At 52.3% G+C, this 22,790-nt stretch overlaps 10 protein-coding genes across 10 annotated transcripts; 4 read left to right on the forward strand and 6 right to left on the reverse strand.

The window, feature by feature from the left end:
• Window positions 1-611: 611 nt before the first annotated feature.
• On the reverse strand, window positions 612-2,392 carry COCSADRAFT_183259 (uncharacterized protein). Its single transcript, XM_007704254.1, has 5 exons — window positions 1,993-2,392; window positions 1,819-1,940; window positions 1,479-1,666; window positions 1,225-1,425; window positions 612-1,048 (listed from the first exon to the last, which is right to left on the reverse strand). Exons 1-5 carry the CDS (start codon window positions 2,170-2,172, stop codon window positions 657-659), a joined length of 1,083 nt encoding a protein of 360 aa, XP_007702444.1. The 5' UTR covers window positions 2,173-2,392; the 3' UTR covers window positions 612-656.
• A 56-nt stretch (window positions 2,393-2,448) lies between these two features.
• On the reverse strand, window positions 2,449-4,211 carry COCSADRAFT_38928 (uncharacterized protein). Its single transcript, XM_007703960.1, has 5 exons — window positions 3,985-4,211; window positions 3,485-3,928; window positions 2,992-3,435; window positions 2,860-2,940; window positions 2,449-2,809 (listed from the first exon to the last, which is right to left on the reverse strand). The coding sequence occupies exons 1-5, from the start codon at window positions 4,157-4,159 to the stop codon at window positions 2,610-2,612; spliced, it is 1,344 nt and encodes a 447-aa protein (XP_007702150.1). The 5' UTR covers window positions 4,160-4,211; the 3' UTR covers window positions 2,449-2,609.
• Window positions 4,212-4,510: 299 nt separating this feature from the next.
• On the forward strand, window positions 4,511-5,117 carry COCSADRAFT_162647 (uncharacterized protein; the record flags this gene model as incomplete). The annotated part of the gene is made up of 2 exons (XM_007704255.1): window positions 4,511-4,644; window positions 4,709-5,117. 2 exons carry the CDS (start codon window positions 4,511-4,513, stop codon window positions 5,115-5,117), a joined length of 543 nt encoding a protein of 180 aa, XP_007702445.1.
• Window positions 5,118-5,264: 147 nt separating this feature from the next.
• Window positions 5,265-6,198, reverse strand: COCSADRAFT_173529 (uncharacterized protein; the record flags this gene model as incomplete). The annotated part of the gene is made up of 4 exons (XM_007704256.1): window positions 5,265-5,495; window positions 5,594-5,796; window positions 5,850-6,001; window positions 6,062-6,198. The coding sequence occupies 4 exons, from the start codon at window positions 6,196-6,198 to the stop codon at window positions 5,265-5,267; spliced, it is 723 nt and encodes a 240-aa protein (XP_007702446.1).
• A 445-nt stretch (window positions 6,199-6,643) lies between these two features.
• On the reverse strand, window positions 6,644-8,284 carry COCSADRAFT_228556 (uncharacterized protein). Its single transcript, XM_007704257.1, has 4 exons — window positions 8,014-8,284; window positions 7,886-7,939; window positions 7,566-7,833; window positions 6,644-7,510 (listed from the first exon to the last, which is right to left on the reverse strand). Exons 1-4 carry the CDS (start codon window positions 8,112-8,114, stop codon window positions 6,743-6,745), a joined length of 1,191 nt encoding a protein of 396 aa, XP_007702447.1. The 5' UTR covers window positions 8,115-8,284; the 3' UTR covers window positions 6,644-6,742.
• Window positions 8,285-8,911: 627 nt separating this feature from the next.
• On the reverse strand, window positions 8,912-9,941 carry COCSADRAFT_173531 (uncharacterized protein; the record flags this gene model as incomplete). The annotated part of the gene is made up of 3 exons (XM_007704258.1): window positions 8,912-9,230; window positions 9,284-9,673; window positions 9,721-9,941. The coding sequence occupies 3 exons, from the start codon at window positions 9,939-9,941 to the stop codon at window positions 8,912-8,914; spliced, it is 930 nt and encodes a 309-aa protein (XP_007702448.1).
• An 838-nt stretch (window positions 9,942-10,779) lies between these two features.
• Window positions 10,780-11,420, forward strand: COCSADRAFT_183264 (uncharacterized protein; the record flags this gene model as incomplete). Its single annotated transcript, XM_007704259.1, has 2 exons — window positions 10,780-10,906; window positions 11,041-11,420. 2 exons carry the CDS (start codon window positions 10,780-10,782, stop codon window positions 11,418-11,420), a joined length of 507 nt encoding a protein of 168 aa, XP_007702449.1.
• A 96-nt stretch (window positions 11,421-11,516) lies between these two features.
• On the reverse strand, window positions 11,517-13,100 carry COCSADRAFT_192184 (uncharacterized protein; the record flags this gene model as incomplete). The annotated part of the gene is made up of 4 exons (XM_007704260.1): window positions 11,517-12,414; window positions 12,500-12,625; window positions 12,715-12,919; window positions 13,006-13,100. 4 exons carry the CDS (start codon window positions 13,098-13,100, stop codon window positions 11,956-11,958), a joined length of 885 nt encoding a protein of 294 aa, XP_007702450.1. The 3' UTR covers window positions 11,517-11,955.
• A 4,296-nt stretch (window positions 13,101-17,396) lies between these two features.
• On the forward strand, window positions 17,397-18,118 carry COCSADRAFT_228601 (uncharacterized protein). The gene has a single exon (XM_007704261.1). The coding sequence runs from the start codon at window positions 17,424-17,426 to the stop codon at window positions 17,940-17,942; it is 519 nt and encodes a 172-aa protein (XP_007702451.1). The 5' UTR covers window positions 17,397-17,423; the 3' UTR covers window positions 17,943-18,118.
• A 2,398-nt stretch (window positions 18,119-20,516) lies between these two features.
• On the forward strand, window positions 20,517-22,268 carry COCSADRAFT_173537 (uncharacterized protein; the record flags this gene model as incomplete). The annotated part of the gene is made up of 2 exons (XM_007704262.1): window positions 20,517-21,042; window positions 21,154-22,268. 2 exons carry the CDS (start codon window positions 20,517-20,519, stop codon window positions 22,266-22,268), a joined length of 1,641 nt encoding a protein of 546 aa, XP_007702452.1.
• Between the last annotated feature and the right edge of the window lie 522 nt (window positions 22,269-22,790).

Here is a 22,790-nt window from a genome sequence, read left to right on the forward strand (position 1 = left end):
ACTGTCTTTGTGGCGCCTCCATAGCAGTTCGTTCAGTGTTTTCCGCGGATGAAATATCACTGTGGTGAGGGTATCCCATCTCTGCAATCTCGGGGATACTCAATCGTCGAATAAGGTTTCCCACTCGAACGAATAGAGTTCATTGTGATAAACTGTGGTACGCAGAGCAACCAATGGCGTACAACAGTGACAGGGATCTAGGATTGTTGATTATTTTAAAAAAAAAAACATGATTACAATAACAATTGAATCTGCCGTTAACAGTGGAGAGATCATATGTCGTCAGACGGAACGGGTCTAAAGTAGCCAATCAAGAGTGAGTGCCGATCGGAGTTTGACGGAAGGCAGACATTCAGTTGCATAGGACGCGACCTGATCATGAGACTTCCACTAAACACTGTTGGTAAAATAAGAAAGAATTAAGTCAAGGCTAGGTGAAATGAGTGACAGAAACGTTGTGTGAATTACAGGGCCTAGAGCTGAGAAGTAGGTTTAACCCAGTGACAGGCCAAGGGTTACTTCCACTAGATATGACATCATCAGCTAATTACCACATTCACATGCTAAAATTTACATGATGAAACCTAGCGGATATCCCGCCTTGCGTAATTGCCAGTGTCTCCCTAACTAACCCGAAAGCCAGGCCTACCCACAACTCAGTGTTGATGACTCTTGCTTATCGCGCTCTCGCCCAGTGTAACAAAACTTCTCAAACCCTTCCTCAGCGACTCGGCCACCTTTTTAAAATGCTCTTCTGTCATAGATGAAGGCGGCTTCAGAAGCATGCAATGCTTATTGGTACTCGCCCTGAGCACAATACCGTATTCTAGAAGTACCTTTTGTTCAATATCCGTTGCGATATCAGAAATGAGATCGATCCCAATCATGATACCAGTTCCACGAACTTGCTGAATGGTATGCAGCCCCTCGAGCTCTGACTTGAGGATATCGAGAAACTCCCTGCGGCGCTTTGCACACAGCTCGATCAAGTTCTCCCGGTCGATAATGTCGAGTGCGCGGAGAGCGACAACAGAGCAAACTGGATGACCTGACCAAGTGTAGTCGTGCTGTCAGACATCCGAAAGCATCGTCTTAGTGCTGATGTTGTTGAATGCCGTTTTCCAAATGTCGTTGCGGTAAATCACAGCTCCAGCAGGGAGATAGCCGCATGTAGGACCCTTGCTGATGACCATGATATCTGGCACACGCCGTACAACTCCATACCGAACCAGTGCCCCGTCTTGGCAAACGACATGATCTCATCTGCAATCATCAAGATGCCGTACTTTCTGCAAATTCGCTCCACGAGTAGAAAGAAGTCGCGATGCATGTCGATAGCGCCACCGTCGCCTTGAACGGGCTCAAACACGAAGGCGGCAACGGTATCGGCGCCTTCTTGGAGAATCCGTTCTTCCAGTTCCCGTGCTGTTCCAGCATCAGCAGCATGCCAAAGGAACTCACATAAAAATATCACTTACCAGCCGCCTGTCCAACATTCTCTCCATGCTTCAACTTGCTCCTTTCAAAGAACAGCTCATGCGGCAGATCAATATTGCAAAACATCCTATGCGAGCTGCTCTCATAGAAATCGCGGCCATAGCCCTCCATCCACCTCTTCCATCCATAGTCAGAAAACTCGGGCTTCATAGATACAGGAATAAATGTGCTGCCATGGTAGCAATTGCGGAAAGAGATTAGTTTCTACTTCTTGTAGCCTCCGCCATAGCTAGTACCTAGAAGCCCAGACTTATTCCAATAGCGCAAAATAAGATGATACGCAGCTTCTATGCCCTCGCTGTCGCCAGTAGTAAGGTACACGCTGGAGCAGTCATTTTATCTGGAAAAGCTTGAGCCACGAGGCCGGAAAGGCGTTCGCAGAGTTTAACTGCATTGTTATTGGTCAGATTACGTTGGTTGGAAGAGACTTCCAGCTTCGTCATCTTTGCGTCCGCGTTAGTTTGGCCGTCAGAAACAAAGTAGTATCTGACCAACCTGCTCAAAAGCAACTTGCGCGAAGTCCTTGCGACCGTAGCCAAGATAGGCGACGACAATGCCCCCTATGGCATCCAGATACCTTTTTCCCATGACATCTTTCAAGAAGGCCCCGTCGCCTGAATCGAAGACGACGAGCTGTCTTGGTCCCTTTTGCATGAGGTGATCAAAGCCGTGCATTTGATGCGCCTCGTTGGAGGCTTTGAGGTCTTCTTATGTGGCAGTCTCCTTACCCCCTTGTCCTAGGGTCATCTTCTCCCCATCTTAGAGAGTTATTTGGTCGTAGGAAGACATGACAGTTGTGAGTGAGAAGGGTCGGGAAGACAGCGGAGGAGTCGTGAATGTTTGAAGCGACGATGGCAAGGGGCGACGGATACGGAAGGAGAATATAGTGAAAGAGGATGCTTCCAGCTTTGATGTGGAGTAAGCAACACATGTATCATTTAACAAATGAGGTGGGGAAATATAATAAGAGACATGTCATTTGGATGTCAGCTGAAGACCTCGGAGTCATGCATGCACCATCGTGAGACATGCAGGTAAACAACTCTGAAATTCATCATATCGTCATTCTGAGAGAATAATTAAAAACAATAAATATCGAAAACTCCACTTGCTTAAAGTTCCTTCAGCTCTGGGGTGCCAGCAGTCCGCGGCTCCGAGAATTTGGTTTCAACGAAACACTTGAGTAAGCCATCCTGGCGCTTCTCCTGTAGGTAGTATGCCTTTGCAATGTCCTCAATCTTGAGGCGATGGGTCACCATGAATGTCGGATCAACCTCGCCCTTTTCCAGCATTTCGAGAATTTCCTTCCAATCTGTTGCATGTCAGTAAACAAGCCCGCGCCTTTCGACGTGACATCCTTACATTTCTGAACAGGACACTGTCCGCATCCAATTAGTCGTATACCGCGTTCCATAACCGCGCCGATATTGAAGTGGTTCGTAACTGTAGCACAATGAGTCCAAGTCCACGACCAACTATGATTCGACAACTTACATCCAACGTAATCTCCAATGATACCGACTCGGCCAAACTTCCTGGTTGAGTAAATGCACTCGTTGATCATCTCGGATGTGTCCTGTTCCATTCCAGACATCAACTCAAGCTTGTGTGTCCAAGTCTTTGCATACTCTCCGCCGCTGGCCTCGATGCAAGCATCGACACCTCCGGGGACCATCTCATGAATTTTGGCAGGAATGGACTGCTTCTTAAGCTCTTGATAGTTGATAGTCTCCAGTCCCGGGATCTTTTGCTTTGCAAATTCAGTGCGCCAATTGTTGTCGATGCCAATGACGCGCTTCGCGCCCTTCTTGAATGCCCACACACATGCCATGAGACCAATAGGCCCAAGACCCCAGATGGCAACGCTATCACCTTCAAACACACCTGTGTCACATACACTGTGATAGGAAGTCGGGAGTACGTCAGAGAGATAAAGACCTTCTTGTTGTCAGCATCGTCCACTCATAAACCCAACTAAACAACTTGCCCTTCTCAAACGGAACACTGTCCGGCAACTTCAGAAGATTCTGATCGCCAAACGGCACCCTCACATACTCCGCCTGCCCACCCGCATATCCGCCAACAAAATGCGAATACCCAAATATACCCCCCATCTTCTCGCCATACAGCATCTGATGGACGGTAGATGCATTCGTCTTGTCGCAAGCCGTCGTAAGATTCTGCTTGCAGAACCTACACTCACCGCACGAGACAACGAAACTGTTCACAACGCGATCTCCGACTTTTCGCTCGGTAACTTTAGACCCAACCTGCTCGACGACACCGCAGAATTCGTGGCCGAGGATGTCTCCCTTTTCCGTCTGGATAATGACGCCGTGCAGGAGATGCACGTCACTTCCGCAGACAGTGGAGCCAGTGACTCGTACAAGCACATCGTGGTCCTCGATGAGCTTGGGCTTGCTGACGTCCTCTATGCGGGAATAATTAGTTGAAGCATCATGGGAGTCTCGGGCTGGATGCGCATACGAACACGCACGTCATTCTTTCCCATCCACACCAGCGCCTTCATCTTCTCGCCAGACGGTTCCGCATACTTCTGGCCATCAAGACCCGGGTTGGAGATATCGGCTTGTGTTGTGGCACTCTGCTGGTTGTGACCAAGGACCTTTTCAGCCTGCTTTGCTGCAAAGTTTTCCGCCATGATTGTTTTCCGTGTTATTCCAAGAATACAAGAGTTGAGATTTCTATTCCATGTCTGCAGCATCTTTTTATCATTACTTTACTCTGCCAGTATAACACAACCTTGCAATAAGTTCATCGTGACGCTCCTATGACGAAGCCAACATCGACAGCTGTTCTGAGCAGCGGATGCACTCAGTCGCAACATTCTACATCCCCAATTTCACCGCGTGACGTCAAAATGAAAGAAACATCTGGGTTTCATTACCACCACGCGACGTAAGGTCGAATACCTCACCCTACACTCTCACCACAACCTTTCACCATCTCAAGCCTCCAAACACCACAAACATCCCACATACCCCAAAGAAAAATGCCACAATACCACCACCCTGGGGGCACCGTCTCCTACCCGGACGCAAAATCCCTCTACCCCTCCGTCCCTAGAGTTAGTTTCGGCCGCGCCGTCGCCATCGGTCTCTCCGCCGGCTTCCTCGGTGCCCTCGTGTACACTCCATCCCTAACCTGTCCCCCTTATCAACCCCCCACAAACTAACCAACCAACCCCCAGCATGTCCGGCACCAACAAACTCGAACAACTCCTCACCCACCGCCCCAACTCCTACGTTCCCGCGCGTACAATCGGCAACCACCTGGGCGTCAGCGCCTCCTTCTACGAGCGCAACACCAACCTGCTCAACCACGTGCACCACTTCGGGATGGGCATTCTCACCGGGCCCGTAAGAGCGGTGATGTCGTACTACGGGGTGATTGGCCCGTTTGCGGCGTTTGTACATACGGGGATAAGGATGATGATGGATCAGAGTGTGGAGTTGGCGGCAGGAACGAGCGCGGTGCCGTGGAGTTGGCCGATTAATGAGCAGGTGGTTGATGTGCTGCATAAGGGGGTTTATGCAGTGGTTACGGGGTATGTTTGTGATCGGTTGGTTAGGGGGGTGGACTGGTTTGGTCGGGATTGAGGAGTTGGTGTGTGTAGGTGGACGGCGAGGAGGTTTGAGAGAATGAAAGGATACTTGAGGAAAAACATTAAATATGGTTTTACGATTCTTTGCATATTGTATTGTACATCTAACTCCAACAAAATTTTCGACTGTTAAACTCGTAACTTAAGCATTCTTGTCCATCCTCGCCTTCCCCCTCTCCTCCTTGTTCTCCGGCCCCGGCCGATCCGTCGAAACAGTCCCCTTGAGCTTCGCCGTCTCCGCTACACCTTCGCCCTTCTTACTCTTCTCAGGCTGGTGCGACACCTGCGACGTATGATGCGTATCTGCATTCGACAGGCCCTCTTGTTTGCCAGACATGTGGTTCATGCTTGTTGGTTTGCCGCGGGGATCGGGCTGTTGTTATATTAGCAATCTTGATACATCGAAGAAGAGGGAGAAAGAACGAAAGAAGGCTAGGCATTCGGGTAAAAGGTAGGTGTAAGCAGACGAACCTTGTCATATAAATCAGGCGTCACAGCACCTGGGTCTCCAGACTTTTTGGAATCACGTGGCCCGTGGCCTATGAGACCGCCTTCTTCGTCGGGGTCAGGGCGACCGGCGCCAGGTTGACTGGAATCTGGTTTTTCTTCTATCTTCTTCTGGCCTAGTTTTTCGCCGCTTTTGCCATTCTGAGTCCCGGGTGCAAAGTCATTGTCTGCTTAATCCATTAGCTTCGGTTCAGTGGGAGTGTTGGGAGATTTATCTGACCTTTTGAGGGCGTAGTGTTGCCCTGATTGTTGGAGGCGGTCTCACCCACGTTGGTGTGTTGCGCTTTTGCTTGCTTGCTGTCGGCGTGGGATGTGTCTTGCTTTGTAACGAGATAAAGACCCCCAGCGGTACCAACAGCGGCGGCTGCCATCCTGCAGGTACATTGTTACTTCAAGTTCGGTTTGACATTTCAAGGGTTTTTTTAAACGTACCATGGGACGTTGCTTGTATTCATTTTGGCAGGCAGGCCACGCGCGCTGGCATACGTCCGACCTTGGACTTGGACTGCATTTCGCAATGGGTGGAGCCTGGAAGCTACGCGCAGCGTGGTTGATCGAAGTAAAGACATTGTGGATTGGAAATTAAGGATTGAGATGATTGAGACATGATGGAATCTCAGACAGCGGTTTTGATGATATCTATGCGCTTGGTGTTGCTAACACGGACATATCGTCAGAGCGCAATAGTTGGTGCGTCACACGGGTAATCCCAACGTAGTGTAAGCGTCACTGAAGCACATCACTATGCGATTCCTAATCCGAGGACACTCAAATATTGTCTCTCTCATATAGCTTAAACTTCAAGAGGAGAACGCCTAATCTCTTTCGAGTTGCTCGGTATAAGGACAATCTGGTTAGGAATGGCGTCACCTCGACACCATTGTGATGTATGCTGCGCGTTGACCGGCATCCCATCCCATACTTATCACACCGCACGTAGATTCATAAGAGACAAGACTACGACATATACCGTATCGATCGAGGAAGATTAAGTCAAAAAGAAGAAAATGCCTTTCATTGAGCGGCAGTAAATCGCAGTCCCACGCTAACCCAAGTCCAAACAAAACGCCAAAGAACCCTTCTATAAAAATAAACCAAAATGCCTCACTCCTCTCAAGAGCACTCGACACACCCCACTTCAATCCCCTCAATAACAAACGGCTTGCTGAGCTCACTCGGCACGCTCAGCTTGCCCAAATCAAGATCCTTTACACTCCCCGTCTCGCTGGTGGTCTCACTACCAAGCGCAGAGTCGCTCTTGCGCCTACGGGCCTCAGTCTCCTCTTCAATATAAGCATACTCGTTGCGCCAGTCACACAGCATCCTGCTGTTAACATTGCTGCCGCCACAGAGGACAATGACGACTTTGTCTTCAGGGCGGACAGGGCGACCAAGTGCCTTTTCAAGACGCCCATCGTAACAAAGGGCAACGTTGATGCCGCAGGCGAGCTCGACCATGATGCGCTCGTCGTCGGCGAGGCGCCAGCAGCCCATTGCAGCTTCAGCATCAGGAAGAACGACGCTGCGGACGTTGCCGCGTTGGGCGTATTTGAAGGTTGCGTCTGTGACGCGGGCGCAGCCGAGGCTGGTGGCTTGGGATGTGATTTTGGGGAGGGTGATGACTTCTTTGGCTTGGATGGCTGCGTGCAGACTCTCGGCTCCGGCAGTCTCCATGGCGAGGATGGTGGTCTTGGTCATGTTGAGGGAGTCCATAGCTTGACAGATGCCGTTGAGAAGGCCGCCACCACCGACGGAGCAGATAAGGACGTCGGGTTCCTCGCCGCCGGGCATCTGGGCTGCAATCTCGGTCATGCAGGTGCTGTTGCCTTGCCAGATATCTGGGTGGTCAAAGGGTGGGCAGTAGATGGTTTCTGTTTGTGCCTGCGTGATATGTTAGTCCAGTGAAGCCATGTGATGCGAGATGGGTACGACGTACATAGGGCATGACGTGCTCCTTTAGGTAGGCGTCGGCGTCCTTCCAAGCAGCACCATGTTGGATGACTTCATATGCACCAGCAGCCCTGAGCTTAGCTACCATCAAGGGTGCAGTAGCTGTAGGCACGACGACAGTGCAGAGTAGGTTGAGGGCACGAGCCGAGTGAACAGCAGCGAGACCAGCATTTCCACCACTAGAAGCAAAGATATGAGGGCGTGTGCCTTGAGGAAACTCTGCGAGACGACGGAGGATGTAGTTGCCGATGCCTCTGTTGCTGCATTAGTAAAGTGACAACCATGAACAATGAAGTCGACACTTACCGTGACTTGAATGATCCGGAAGGCTGGAGGTTTTCCAGCTTGAGAAAGACTCTGCTTCTGCGATTTAGAAATCTCTTTTCCGAAAGGGTGGAGGTGAAGTTTGGGTGACAGGAAAAGTGTGACCGTACCATCCCGCTGCTTCAGAAAGCGCATACGACTCCCTCAATGGAGTCTGAACCCAAGGGCTCTGTGCAGACTGCTCCTCATTGTGGTACTCCTTGACGGTCATGTTGAAGATAGTAAACAAAGTTGGGTATCACAGAAAAATATGAAGAACAAATGCAGTAGAAAAGCCTAGTGAAGAGTATAGGACCTGAAGCTTTCAAAGATTGTTTCGCGAATGTCAACCTCAAGTACACAGGATTCTCATCTTTTATCTCTACCAAAATTCTTCTTATCGCTCCGCACGCACCCGCAACCCCAGAGTCCAGGTGCATAGGGCCAGTGGGGTAACTGGCTCATCACAACCACGATATCTAGTATTGATTACCCTATAAAGTGCATGAATTACCCTATAGATTCTCGATAAGGAACAGGCGACCACGTAGGTACCGCAGAATGACACAAGCATGAGACCCGGTCCTCGAAAAACCAGTCCCTGGTTTGCATTTCCCGATGCGGTTATCGGCGGCGGACTACATTCTGCCGGGCGTTACCGCCCCAGATGGCGTTATGCTTTTGGCGGATTTGCCTATCACAAGACGCGAACCAGTCGTTTTGTACAGGGGAGCTTGTCCAAAAGGTACCCATCCTATTACAGCTCGGCGCAACGGTGGGGATGGTGATGGGCTCGGGAAAGTCGCGGAATCAAAGAGGAGATCCCCGACGGAAAGGGAAACTAAAAAGAATAGACCGCATGGCACGTCCTAGCCTGTTATCATGATCGGAATATTCGCCAACAATGCGTTTGCGGCTATTACAGGCACGCCTGAAATGTACTCGCACTGGAATATGACATTTGTGGTGCGGATCCGCAGAAGTAGGAATCTGCGCAGTTCATGCTCGTCCACTGTACCCGGCCCTAGTCTACGCAGCGACTTTGGGCTGTTCGAGCAAGCCCTTTCTGAAGTTCCAGTAACTCGCGCGTATCGGGTCGTATTTGGTCGCCAAAAGATCCAACGCCTGCTCGGCTCTCCTCTTGCCGTCTTCTTCTTCGGCATAAATGTCGGCCAGGAGGTCCAGGGCGTGGCTTGAGTGGACATTGTCGGGGTCTTGGACGTCGGCAAACTCACCTGCAAAGTCCTTGAGGGTGGACTTGGGGAGTCCGGCCGCACGGAGGATTCCAAGGATGTAGTTCCATGGGCTCTGGTTCTGAGGCGCTTTGCGAATGGCTGCTTTTGTGTACCTAGTTGGGTTAGCAGTCAGCCATGCGCAGCAGCAGCAACAGCAGTAGCTCACTCTATCTCGCGGTCGGCAATGTCTGCGCTGGGCTTGCCTTTACGGCCTCCGACGACCAGGTAGTAGCGGTGGTTCCACGCCGAATTATTCCGAACATCTTGCTCAATCATGCCGTGTGTCCATTCCAGCTCTTCGGGTTTGTCAAACATGTCGAACCGTTCGACTAGCCATTGCCTGTAGCTCCACACGTGGTAGTTCTTGGAGTCGAGCTCCAGCATGGAACTGATGAACTCGGGTTCGCCCTCTGGTGAGCCCAGCTGGTCAATAATGGTATGGCGGTGATGCCAGATCTGGTAGTTCTTGAGGTGTTTGAGTGCAGTTGGATTGAGCCATGCGATTTCGTCCTGCAACGACCTGCCGATTTCGGATATGGTTTTCACGCGGTAGAGCCTGTGGAGCATCAGGTAGCCGTAATGTGCGCATGCAGGTCGACTCACCAGACAGTGTAGTGCGCGGGGTTCATGCTGATGATGTGCTCTGTGAGGCCGAGGACTCGCTCGCTGTACTCAGCCTTGGCCATTATGGCGCGCAAATAGCCCATGGCCTCGCTGTACTCGTCGCTATACGCAATGGCAGCGAGGGGGTGCAGACCACCGTCATCCTGGGGGAGGGGTTCTATATCCGCCCATGCCTCGTCATCGTGATAGAATTTGGGCATTCTGCCGTCTCTGCCAGACGCGTCTAGTTCTTCGAAGTATGAGCGCGTGGGGAGCAGGGCGCGCAGTAGGCGATATGGCAGCAAGGTGATGGCCCCTAGCCAGGCGCGGATAAGGTGGAAGAAAGCCATGGCGGGGTCTAGTCGAGCAAACCTCGACTCCACTGCTTGGCGGAAATCGCGACCTCTTCTATCTTTTCATGTCTCGCAGAACAATAGCAGCCTGTTTTGCCCAAGCATGAGCGCCAATTGCATATGAACAATAGGCGGCGCATGTTGGTAACTCTTGTGCCAGGAAATCCCTCGCAGATTGACCCAATTGTGCGCTTAAGGTATTTTCTGAGCCTATGCGACGAACAATGCTAGTAAGGAGCTGGTATTAGATCGCGCCCGTTGCACCCATCACATCCCACTTATGCAGTCTACTTATCTGGAGATGGCGCGTGTGAATACGGGCATGACAGCTGCAAGGACGATGGAAATGGCTTTGTAATAATATATGGGCTTCTCAGTGAGGGCCATACAGGCCATGGTCACGTGGTGCGTGTAACTTGCCATCATCTATACTAATATTTTACCTAGACCGAAGCTGAAGCGGCTAGAGAGACACGTTGAACATATTATTCAGAAGTAAATGGTCATTTATCAAGTAAAAGTCCCAAGAGAGAAATAATTGTGTGCACATCACTACCAACTTCCCTCACATCCCCCCCATCACCCACGCACCTTCTCCCATTTCCCCAACCCTCGCTCTTTCCACCCCCAAAAAATGCCTCTCCATTCCCTTCTCTTACCCTCTCCCTACCTCCTTTTCCCCCACCACATCAGCTCATCCGCGCAAATGTCCCCCACCGACTCCCTCACCACCATACCCCACCAGCAACCCGACCTCCTCCCCAAACCCCAGGACATACTAGTCCCATACCTAATCCTCGACATCGAAGATTACCTTGCCGAAGCCACGGAGGGTAGACAATCTGAATATGATGAATCGTGTTCGCATACAATACAAATCACTGTATTTTCCTCCTACCTTTCTCCTTCCTTTATCACTTGTATCCATAACCCCCCCCCCCCCGGCTTATTGCTAGACCACCCACAGAACCCCTTCGCGGCACCTATTTACCCACGGCTAACAAAGCGCGTCTTCGCCACTTCCAGTCCGACCACGACAACAACAACAACAACAACAACAACAAGAACACCATCCCCTTCCTAAAATCCCTCTTCTCCTACAAATTCTGCAGCACCTGGCAACAATGGGCCACGAACCCTTACAACCTGCACCCGGCCTGGCACCTCTTCATCATGTTTCTGCTGCTGGGCTGGATAGTGGGCAGTTCGGTCTGTGGGTATTATGAGGTTGGGCCTGAGTTGGGGAGTGTGAGGGTTGCGAGGTTTTGTAGGGGCTTGTTGGGGAGTGTGCCACCGATGATACAGTTGCTTTTGTTTTTGTATCCGCCGCTTTTTGTGCAGTTTTGAGATGGGGGATGAATAGGAGGATTGGAGTGGGATGAAGGTGAGTGGCAAAAAAACAAATGAGGAGGGAGTATGATAAAAAGAGATTTCGAGACGGTGGCCTGATGTTTCTTTGCGATTTGCGATTTGCTAGTGTCGGTTGAGGCACATTGGTCCGACATTGAGTTTCTATGGCTTGTGTATTTTACTACAAGGGAAGCGGAAATACTGAATGAATGACAATAATCGAAGGGAGTGAGAAAGTGAGAAAGTAAACACGCCATGGAATTCAACAATCAAACACCCTTTACAAAACTCCACAACCATCAGCACTAACACAAGCGAAATCCTCTTCTCCTCCTGAATCCCCAACACCCTCCCCTCCACAACGAGCCGAAAACCACTTGTCTCCCTCGTCTGACCAAGCCTATACACCCTATCAACCGCCTGATCCTCAATCGCAGGCGCCCACCACGAGTCGGCGAGGATAACTTGGTTCGCAGCCACGAGATTGAGACCGACGCAGTAGACGGATTGGGGGGGGGAGGCATGGAGCCGTCTATGCAGACGAAGGAGTAGGAATGGGAGTAGAGGTGTGGGGAGAAGAGGGAGAGGAAGAAAGGGGCCATTGGGAGAAGATTATTGTTTTTGTAGTTGGGTTCTTGCGGGAGGCGTGGAGGATGGAGAGGAGGGCTTCGATTTTTGTGCTTGTGGATATTTCCAGGGAGGTTTTGTCGGCGAGTTCTTCTTGCGTCGAGGGGGCAGATGGAGCAGAAGGGAGGTGGGGGGGGTTTTTTTTTGCGGGTTTGACGGTTGTGGTGGCGAGAGAGGAGAGGGGCGACCGGCATAAGGGGCATTTGTGTGAGGATTCTATGATGCGCTCGAGACAGGGGGTGCAGAAGGTATGAGCGCAGGTTGTGATGAGGCGGTCTTTGTACATGTCGAGGCAGATGGAGGCAGTCTTCTTGGGAGTCGATGGAGAGTTGGAGGAGTTTTTGGAGGGCGAGTTTGTTTTCGTCTGTTAGGTCTACTGCACCGTTTTCGTCGAGCTGTTGCATGGAGTCGAGACGCTCTTCGCCGACGAGCTGTCAGTGGTTGCATACTTGGCGCAGGCGAAGCAGGACTTGGAGAAGATGGCGGTACGTGGATGCAGCATCCTTTTTGCTAATACTCTTCCTGTACTTGTCGAGTTGACCCTTGGCCTCGGCCTCGAGAACATTGTACTTTTCCTGCTCATGAGGGTGCAGTTTTACTTTGTGGATTTCGCCAGCTTGGCCGCCAGCCCTCTTAGAATATGACCAATTTGCTCTCCTTGGACATTATCGACACGGATGGCGTTTGCATCGTACTGGTTCTGTGGTTCTCTTCGAAGCACCACCGTTTCTCCTTCTGTGGCATATCCATTGTAGTACCTCACGCCGAGAATATTGTCATCTAAAGCGCCGTACAACAGGTAGTTGTAATGCTCCTGGCTATGCCCTTGGATTGCATCGGGGGAGGGCTTTCTGTGAGGCTTCATCTTCCTCATATTCGTCATCGTCCCAAATGTCACCGGGGGTCATGTTAACTGGCGATGAGCTGATGGGCCGCTCGTTGGGCTCCATCGTACGATGTACGAGATTGCTTGGGTGCGCGATATGAGGAGCTATCAGGCGCGTCATCAGCAGTGAGGTCTACGATTTCTGCACGTCGTTTAGGCGCCATCTTGTCTCAATTCACAGTTACAGCACGCAAAAGAAAAAGAAAAGAGGGGGTGTGACAGCGGAGAAGGGTTCAGGGCCTTGATCGCAAGATATGGTTGCAATCGGTCGCGGCGCGGGAGAGTCGGCCGGGGACATGATCTCACGCTAGAACGCGTATGCAGGTGACATCACACCAGGTAATCCACGATGTGCGCTGAAGAAACAGCGCACCATTCATCTCTGCATGCCGATTGCTACTCTGATTGTGAGTAGCAGTTGATGTGAGAAACAGGTTGAGATGTAGTCTTCCTTTTCTACGTTAATATTCAATAACTTTGACTTGTTGAATAAAAACAGCGACAATATGTTTATTGCTTTTCACCTAGTTATCAATTTGACACAACAGCGTGATTACGTCTACATCAGAAGATAGCTACAGCTTAATGCAAGCATGCGTTTTCGTTTCGAGATTACTCTGGTCTCTGAGGCGAGTGTAGTATTAATATGCTTTGCATCGTCGTTTCCTAGCGGTTCCTGGCGATCCATGCATGTAGACTGCACGTGGGTGGATATTGGAGAGCAGCGCTTATGCAGTATTTCCCCGCCGCCATCATCCGCAGCACGCGTAATAAATGAAGAACATGATTTTGTATTGATCTAAGTGGATGCTTGTGACCTAGGCAGTGCAGGTGTGGGCTCGGTAGACAGACATACTGTATAGATTTGTGGTTATTTTTATTTGATTTGATTTAACTAAAAGTTTTCTATCGTATGTTCTACAAATGACAAAACCAATATTCAGAATTCCAGCTGGGCCAACACACTCAGCAAATCAGAAACAAACACAAGTAATAATCGTCTCTCACAGCAAATTCAATGTAACACAGCACATGATACTGCAGGCCGATCACAGTCAACAGTTGTTCGTTCTGCTGTCGAGAGGGTTGCCAAACAAGAAACATGCACTTTGCCAAGGCATTTTCACGTGAAACATGAGAAATGGTTGAGAAGGCCCATGTACCACTCGGGCGATTTTCTCTGATACTGTAGAGAAGCCCAGTCTTAGCATGAGCGTGTGAAATGAAGCATGCAGACAAGACCAAAAAAAACCCCCATGCAAGGTAGAGCCTTTTGCGTATGCTTGTTTTACTGTGATTGCAATCTTTTCATGTGAAACACTACGCGGGGACGCGACAAGCTTCAGCCCACCATGATACACTAACATTGGCAAGACCGAAGGGCGAAGAGAATTGCAATTTCGGAGTTTTGCAGTTCAGCGTATACAGCAATCTTGTCAACTTGATTATTTCCGCCCCACGCCAAATTTCATGCCGTTTGTGATGGCGAGAAATAAATATAGAAAAAAAGAAGGCCAATTCACGCAAATGAGTATGTTCTATCTTTTTCCAGTGAAGACGCCACTAACAAAAAATAGGCGCCGTCACAAAGTGTATATGATAGATTGTGCAATATGTTCACTCTGGCAGGTCAACGACACATGAAGGGCCATGGAGTAATGGCCCTCAAGCAACCGGGGAAACGGACTATCGACCTGCGCCGCATAACGACAGAAGCTGTACGCAGAGCTGTTGAGTTTTTATTTCTGTCTCTCGGCTAGCGCCGGCGCCCAGGTTTCTCCGGTAGACTCACGTGACGTCGGGTAAATCGCGGCGAAGCGAGAGAATGTCAAAATTCTTTCGCGCTGCTTGGCCGGTCTCTTTCTTTCTTCTTTTTCATGGCCGCTGATGATATCTCATATCAAGATAGGAAGAGTAAGACGTAGCCAAATGGCCGCGACTGATTACAACTCATCACCACCTTCTGAGGCCTGTCCCCGACCCGTCCCGTCGTGTTGTCTGTGTGTTCGGAGTACCGACGCGGTTGTTACAGCTGTTGATGCGGAAGCTAGACGCGACCGTTAACTGACACCTGTATGTTTCGCGCATTTGACAGGATGCGCAGGCCTGTGAAACGGACTGGGTGCCAGGCATTCATGGGCGACTTCGCAATGGCGGCTGTTGCTGCTTCAGACAGACGGCCTTTGACCATGGCTTGTTTCAGCGAGGATAGAAAGCCTGGGAGACCCACGACCATGGGTGCACATAGCGGAGCATTATTATCCTATTCTTGCTTCTCGATTTCATGCCTCGACGTGTTTCCGACACAATGGATTCTTTTGCCCGCGGTATTATGTACACACTTGCCACTTACATACGCTGTGCATAGCTGCAGGCTGCCCTGGCGTCTCGTTTCCTGTCGGCTATGTACTCTACTCTTGTAAGTAGTATCTCGGCACCTGTGCCTGCGCACTGCAGTCCCACGGCTATTCGGTGTGTCTGAGCGTCACGGGCCAAGCTCGTCCGACACCGACAGACGGCACTTTGCGGTGTTATGCCGCGGGCTGCTTGCTCACCGACTCGAAATTTGATCGAGCTTGTCCCGGGATTTTGTTCAGTGTGCTCGTAAAAGAGATTCCAGACCGTTTTGATACCTTCCTCATGCAACACCCACGTAGAAGAGCAGCCGGCCGTGAATCATGGGTTGTGTATTACCCGTACAGTACTACTTCTATGTACTCTTGCTGGATGCGTGTCGGCTGCCTACTGCCTGGCAATTTGAAATCACGACTACTTTTACGTCAATCGACGACGTCACTGCCACCCCGTATCCAGCACCCACGATACCACATACGTAGTCTGCGTACTACTGTTGCATGCCAAATCGAACTCTGTATGCTCATCACATTTGTTTAGTTGGCCGAAGAGAGCACAAAACTGGATGCGGCTGCGTCGATATGCGTTCATTAGAATTGCGATCGTCGACCCTGTCATGCTCGTCTGCCCAAGATCTGCACTTGGATCGGCGACTTTAGCTGTAACCACCTGTTGGCTCCTCTGGGAAAGCACAGTTGCTAGCCGTCTACGGACGGTTTGGCCCGCAGCGTTGCAGGTGCAAGATAGACCCTTGATGGAACAAGCAAGCAACAGTGCTGCTGCCGATGATGCTGCGAGGCCCCAGTCTCTTTGTTGAGCCCATTTATTTGGCTGTTACGAGTCACAATTGCAATGTCGAATCACAAGCGTGCGGAGGGCTGGCAGAGATTTGGATGACCAGCCAAGACGCGACTTAGCAAAGATTTGCATAGTAAAGACGCCATTGGAGACTTTGGGCAATGGATTACGCGGGCAGTGTCGTTCCGAAGAACTATGTCGAGGCTAAGCCCAGATTGACAATGGTTTCGCCGTGGGCTTATCATAGAGTGACCATGGCGACAGATGCCCACGTGTCTGTGTGTTGCAAGATGCAGGCCCCATGGACCTCGACCGCCTGTTCGTATGCTGAACTTGGTCAGGTCGGCCGGACCGGCAGTGGCCACGACGGCTCCAGAACGCGGGCCTTGTGCAAGTTCCACTTGCCGTGTGGCCCAGACGAGACATGTGTCTGTTACCGATGTCTTGCGTATCAGACATTGGTCTTTGGCATGCCTGGGCTGCGTTTTACACGAAGGGTCTTGCTGGGCCTACCATGACACGACACTGCATAGCACTTTTGCATGCATTCAGCACTGAGCACCCAGCAGCAGCAAATGTGGGGAAGGCACATATTCCAGAAGGTCGAACGCCGGGGACCAGTCAGACGGCACCCACACGGAGCGACGGAGGGAGATTGCAAACGACCCTAGACCCTGCGCTCAGCATAACGCGAATTTCGTTTGAGAGCAGTCTGGAGGCTCGTGCTGGACAGTGGTGGACAGAGTGGGATAGGTCGAATCTGCGATCTGCCCGCCAGCCAGCTGCCTGATTGGGATGACATGGCCGTTTTGTCACTGCGGTGTGTTGGGGCAATGTCATCATCTTGCCCGCGTTTCACAAGGTCAGCAGCAGCAACAGCAGCAGCAGCAGCAGCAGCAGCAGCAGCAGCAGGTGGAGCAGAGTGGGAATGGGTTGCGTCGAGTTTGGTGGGCTGGAGACGTTCGGCGTCTGGGCGACAGTTGACGTCCGTCATGACTGCCGATAGTCGGGCAAGGACACTGACAGACACGGTGCAGGTGCAGGTGCAGGTGCAGGTGTAGGTGTGAGGCACAGAGTCAGGCCATGAGTTTGCGGCGGTCGCGCAATGCTGGCGTCTTCAGTAGGCGTCTTCGCGGAGGCGGATGGGTGGTCGCGTTGGGTTGGGGCGCGGCATGGCGGACAAACGCGATCAGACGAGTGGCACAGTTGTTCGCTGGACAAAGTTGATGGTCAAGCCGGGTGTCATGGCATTGCATCCGAAGGGCCTTTGAGCGAGTCAAAGGCAGCCCTAGCGGCGATGGGCCTAGTCTAAACCATGGGCGAGGGCGAGCGGCATGGAAGCCACGACCCCGCCAGACTGGAAACCTTCCTGGAATGGTCGAAGATCAGGGCCTTGGACGAACCAGCCAATGCCAGGCCTGAGCCGGCGGCTTGGTGGAGTTGGTGGAGTTGGTGGAGAGAGACGAGAGGGCGCTGTGGGCGAGGTGGGCCGAAGCTATGGAAGCCACGACAGCTTCCCCGGCGCCGAAGCAGTGGCAGGACCACGCACGACCACCAGGCCATCCACTCGTACCCTCGCACCCTCGCACCCGTACGCTCTGTCATCGCGGACAGAGAGGCCCTTTGTCAGCGTGAATCGCATCGGGACCCTGTCGAGTCGTAACACGGCCCCGCTGCGGTGGCCTTCTAGAAATTGCACGCCCTCGCTCGCATGTGAAGCCGCTGACAGAAGACGCAGCGTAAGTGGCCGGTGGCGGGCGAGGGGGCGGTCAGAGAGGGCGGGGGTGGAAGGATGGCAGGGCCTGGGGTTGAGGATAAGACGGTGTGGTGGTGGTGTATGTAGGGAAGGGTAGGGCAGTAGTGTATGTTGTATGTAAGGTAGAGTAAGTGCAGACTAGTATAAGAAGAGTAGGCGTATGTAGGCGTATGTAGACGGATACAGAGATGGGATAGAGAGATAGAGTGCAGTCGTTTGTTCCTGCATCGTTCCTGCAGTAGACGCGCCTCTGGATCAATCAGCTGTGCGGCCAATGTGGGGGAAGACGGCCTGGCGGATACGATCGGGCCTGTTCGACTCGACCACCGCCGCCTGTCCCGCACCTCTCATCCCGCCGCTTTTACCACAACGCCCATTTAGGTCTCGCCGGCGGCTTCACAACTCTGCATCCGCTGCATTCAATAGCTCGCTGCTATTTTGTGCCGCCAGTCGCACCCACACCCCGGCCTGCACAAGTTTTTTTTACCGCCATTGTGTCGACGCTGGACGGTCAGCATCACGAGCGCGTTGCCAACCACCCACGCCCGTTGGCCCTCCATAGATAGAACGCGTTCAAGGGAGCACCCACCCTACTAGATGTGCAGTATCGCAATTCCCGCATGCTATGCCATGCTATGCCGTGCCATGCCCTCGCCATCTTGGCTCCACGCTGCTCGCCGGCTGCAATTGCTGCTACTCTACACTACTCGGCCGGCGGCCATGTGGCAAACCAGGCTCTGAAACAGACTTGCACCATGGACTCAGGCCGCAAGTGCAAGCGTGGCTATATGCCCATCCATCCCATGCACATCCCGATCCCACTCGACCCTCCATGTCATTGTAGGGCTTTGGCAGTGGGGTGGGCACAGTACAGTACGAGGGAAAAAAGAACGGTACTGGTGGCGACGTGCAGCTCATTGCACTCGAGAATGTCGCACCATGGGCCGTGGCCGTGTTTGTAGCCACTGGGAGACGGCGCTGCCCGGCTGCTCCAGCTGGCAAGGCGATGCAGGCCTCTTGCTCTTGCATCATGGCTGACGTTCCTGCGTGAGCCCGGCGCGCCGAGTCTTCGCTCCAGTGTCGCGCGACGCCTGTGGCAATGGATGCACACATACCTTGACCTTGACCTTGTGCGTATGTGTGGTGTGGCTAACGGACGGCAAGCATGGCGCGCTGCAGTTGAATGACTTTGACCTCGCATTCTCTTCGTGGTCGTGAGACATGGCTACCACACTCTGGTCGACGGCCCAACATGTTAGGGAAAGCATAGCGAAGGTTGTTGCTTTCGCCCTCGCCCTCGCCCTCGCCGCCGCCTTCGTCTTTTTGTTGCATGACGCCCCCCATGTCCCAAGTCCAGTCCCAGGTCAGTCCCAAGTTAGTCTCCAGACCCAAGGCGCCGCCGTGGTCAGCGAGCGACAAAACGACATGGGCACCGCGTTACATTGCTTCTGCAAGTGGTCGACGACGGTGATACTGCGGGCGATACGGCATTGTTTGGTGTGACAGACACGGTAGAGGGCGCGCGGCGTTATCACAATCACCCAGCAATCGTCATCCGCAGCGGAAGGGCCGTAACGCTGAGTGGACGTTTCAAAACACTGGGTGCCAGGGTCTGGCAGTTATCATTATCGATTGGCAGATAGCTGGATAGCCTGAATGAAACCCAGCAGCACGCTAATCTCGAGGCGAGTTGGAGTCGTGTGAGAGGCATGCCTGTGGTTCTGGTTAGGTTAGACACACTCACACCCACCTGCCTGTCACCCGCCTATTACACCATACCCACCCTCTTCGTCTTTGCTTCCCACTCCCCCAGCACCAGCGGCAGCGGCAGTCTCAGCAGCGTCTCCACTCGCCATGACTGGCCGTTGTCGCCTCACACACACATACACACACACAGACTCATTCACATCCAGCCGTGCCGCTGCTACTGCAAAAAAACCTTCCGTCGCCTTCTTCAGCTTGGGTGGCTTCGCCATCCGGACTGGGCGGCGGTACAGTCAGTGGCTACGTATGCGTGGTAGGCCGACCCTCCATCCCATCCCACCTGGGCTGGCCGCCAGCCAATACCTGCACGCCTGCCGGCGCCGCCGTGCACATCTCATTTCGCCTATAGCCCCGTGCAGCTATGCATTGGGCGAATAATTTTAGGCCCCAAACCCTGGCCGCAATGCACTCGCTGCTTTTGACGCGAGTCAAGGCGAGGGTCTAACGCAGGATCCCATTCCTAGCTGGCATGTGGAGCACGCTGCGCCCCGACGCACTAAAGCGAGCCGTCCTGGAGCGTGTGCGCATCAGTTCTCTTTTTCACTGGTCTGCCCTGGTCCAAGGTTCATCAACCACGTCCCTCTCGTTTCTTTCCGCCATCGCTGTTCACCATTTCATCTTGGGTCATAATTTTGTGCCCTCACACTCTTTGATCTACAATATCTATTAAGTGACGGTCTCGTTATTGCGAACCGATCCCCAGTCATTCCTTCCACTCCCTCAACATCTCTCTCTGTCTCTCTTCAACAGCATCCTGCCTCTTCCAACACCTACATACTACTAATACACGTCTTCCATCTTCACTCGATACTACACACAATCCCTCATCCATCCAACCAACTATCGGACTGAAGCAACGACACCAACTCATACTACTACACTACCACCATCACAACAGCCATCTGCAATGGATGGTTCATACCCTATTCACCCTACCCAAGCAATGCAATCACCATTCTTCTACTACAACCCAGATCCTCAAGGCGAGAACAACCGCCAGCACGGCCACTTCACACCACACCCTTCAGGACAATCAACCTTCCAGCCACACAACATGTACTACCAGAGGCCCACATCAGCAAACTCACAAATGTCCTACCCTCAGACTGCCTACGCCAGCCAAATGATGACTCCAGTCGCGTCACCCCAGCCAATGTACCAGAAGCCAGCCATCCTGATCCAACCTCAGGATTCCCCCTACCTTCACCCCATTGACACCGACTACTCTTTCTCCCCCGCTACTCCTCCTCTGTCATCATGCGGTAGCAGCACCAGCAGCCCTTCCTCGTACGACATCCTCCCCACTCCTCTCCACGACATGTTCCCCGGTGAGGGCATGGAGGGTGTAAAGCAGGGCTGTGAAGGCGAGGTCTTTTCTGAGATCCTTTCGGCCGGCCTCGAGTGGCGTTCAACCACCCCACCAATGACACCAGGTAAGTTTGCTCACTGTTGAAGAAAACCGTCATGGTTGCGTAGCTTGTTATCCGCAATCAACCGGGTGAAATGTGTGTGTGTGTGAACGGGCTCGCTAACTTGTACACAAGTATACATCCAGCCTCCTTCGGTCAACCAGGGTTCATACCTTCTTTCCGCAACTTCTTGCCCTTCTCTTTCCCCTTCTCCTTCACCTCTTCCCCGCACTACCGTCGCCGAGGCTGAGAACAACTTCTGCAACCCCCGCGATCTTACCGTCTCGGCTGCCTCTGAACTCCCCATTGTCACTCTCTGCCCCGGTGACGAGGAGCATAAGGTTGTTCTCAAGGGTGAAACTGCCAAGGTTGACAATATTGAGTCTGTGCAGACCTTCAGCTTCAACGGCCTTCCCACCTTTGAGCCCCTCTTTGAGCTCGACTGCGAAGACGACTTCAACGGCCTTGTTAACTTCTCCAACGACAACACCCAGTTCCTCGGTAACAAGCGCCAGCGCACTGACCTTGGCGCCTTCTCTCCTGAAGATGACTTCCTGAGCGACGAGAGCTTCACCGACTTCGAGGAGGAGCTTGTCCACAGCCTGCCTCTCACCCCCGCCGCTAGCGAGTTCGACACCATGTCCGCAGTCAAGAGGCAAACAGTCAAGAAGGCCCGCTCCGCCTTCAGCGAGACTGAATCTGACTTCCAGGGTAAGCAACAGACATCAGGTGATGAGCACACCGTGTCTGGAGCCTCAAGCCAACAAGAATCAGGTCAAGCCGAGAACGCCGTCGCCTCCAGCTCTGACGAGAACACCACTCCCGTCGCTCCTACTAGCCGCCGCGGTCGCAAGCAGTCGCTCACCGACGACCCATCCAAGACATTTGTCTGCACTCTCTGCTCCCGTCGCTTCCGCCGCCAGGAACATCTCAAGCGCCACTACCGCTCTCTTCACACTCACGACAAGCCCTTTGAGTGCACTGACTGCGGTAAGAAGTTCTCCAGGAGCGACAACCTCTCTCAGCACCAGCGCACCCACGGAACTGGCGCTGTCAGCCTTGAGGTCATGGGCTCCGACTTCCACCACGCCGACATGCAACACGGTCATGGTAGCCCGTTTGGTGCACAGGCTCCTTCCACCATGGGTGAGATTCTTTACAACGCTGCTGCAGAGATCCCTACGTCAAGCTCTGACGGATCCGAGCACGAGTCAACACCCAGCCAGAAGAAGCGCAAGAGGAACGAGTAGGCATTTGTTTTTGTCGCGTTTCCTGCCTTTCAACATTTAACGACCCTTCATGACATTCACAACACTTGGTAGAAGAAACTTGCATTACGCGAGGCGACTGCTAGTCTTCTTTGACGTCGATACGCAAAGGCGCCATTGCTAGACAGGCGGCGAAGGTTCGCACTTGAGCGATCTGAAGCAATTCAGACCCACACAAGAGTTCCTCGCTTCACTTCTCCTCTTGTATTCTACGCGTCCGATCTTGGTGGCACACACACTTTGATATTAGCCTCTTCTTTTTTTCACACTTCATTTTGCGCGTCGGTTTGGTACGTTTCTTCGGGGTTCTGGAGCGAGGAGACTGGAGGTAAACCATGGGAAGAAACGGGATAGATTTGGTTTTTTTCTCTCTTCCTTCATTTCCTTTTCGCTTGGGTGTTCTTTTTTTCCTCATGACGACATGGCCAACTACCCTACTCACCACCGGCCACTTGTCGCCGCGTTGCCTCAATTGTTCATCATCACTCGTTGTAATTGGGGCTT

The sequence above is a fragment of the Bipolaris sorokiniana genome (genome assembly GCF_000338995.1).
Source record: "Bipolaris sorokiniana ND90Pr unplaced genomic scaffold COCSAscaffold_11, whole genome shotgun sequence".
In the NCBI taxonomy this organism is placed as follows: domain Eukaryota; kingdom Fungi; phylum Ascomycota; class Dothideomycetes; order Pleosporales; family Pleosporaceae; genus Bipolaris; species Bipolaris sorokiniana.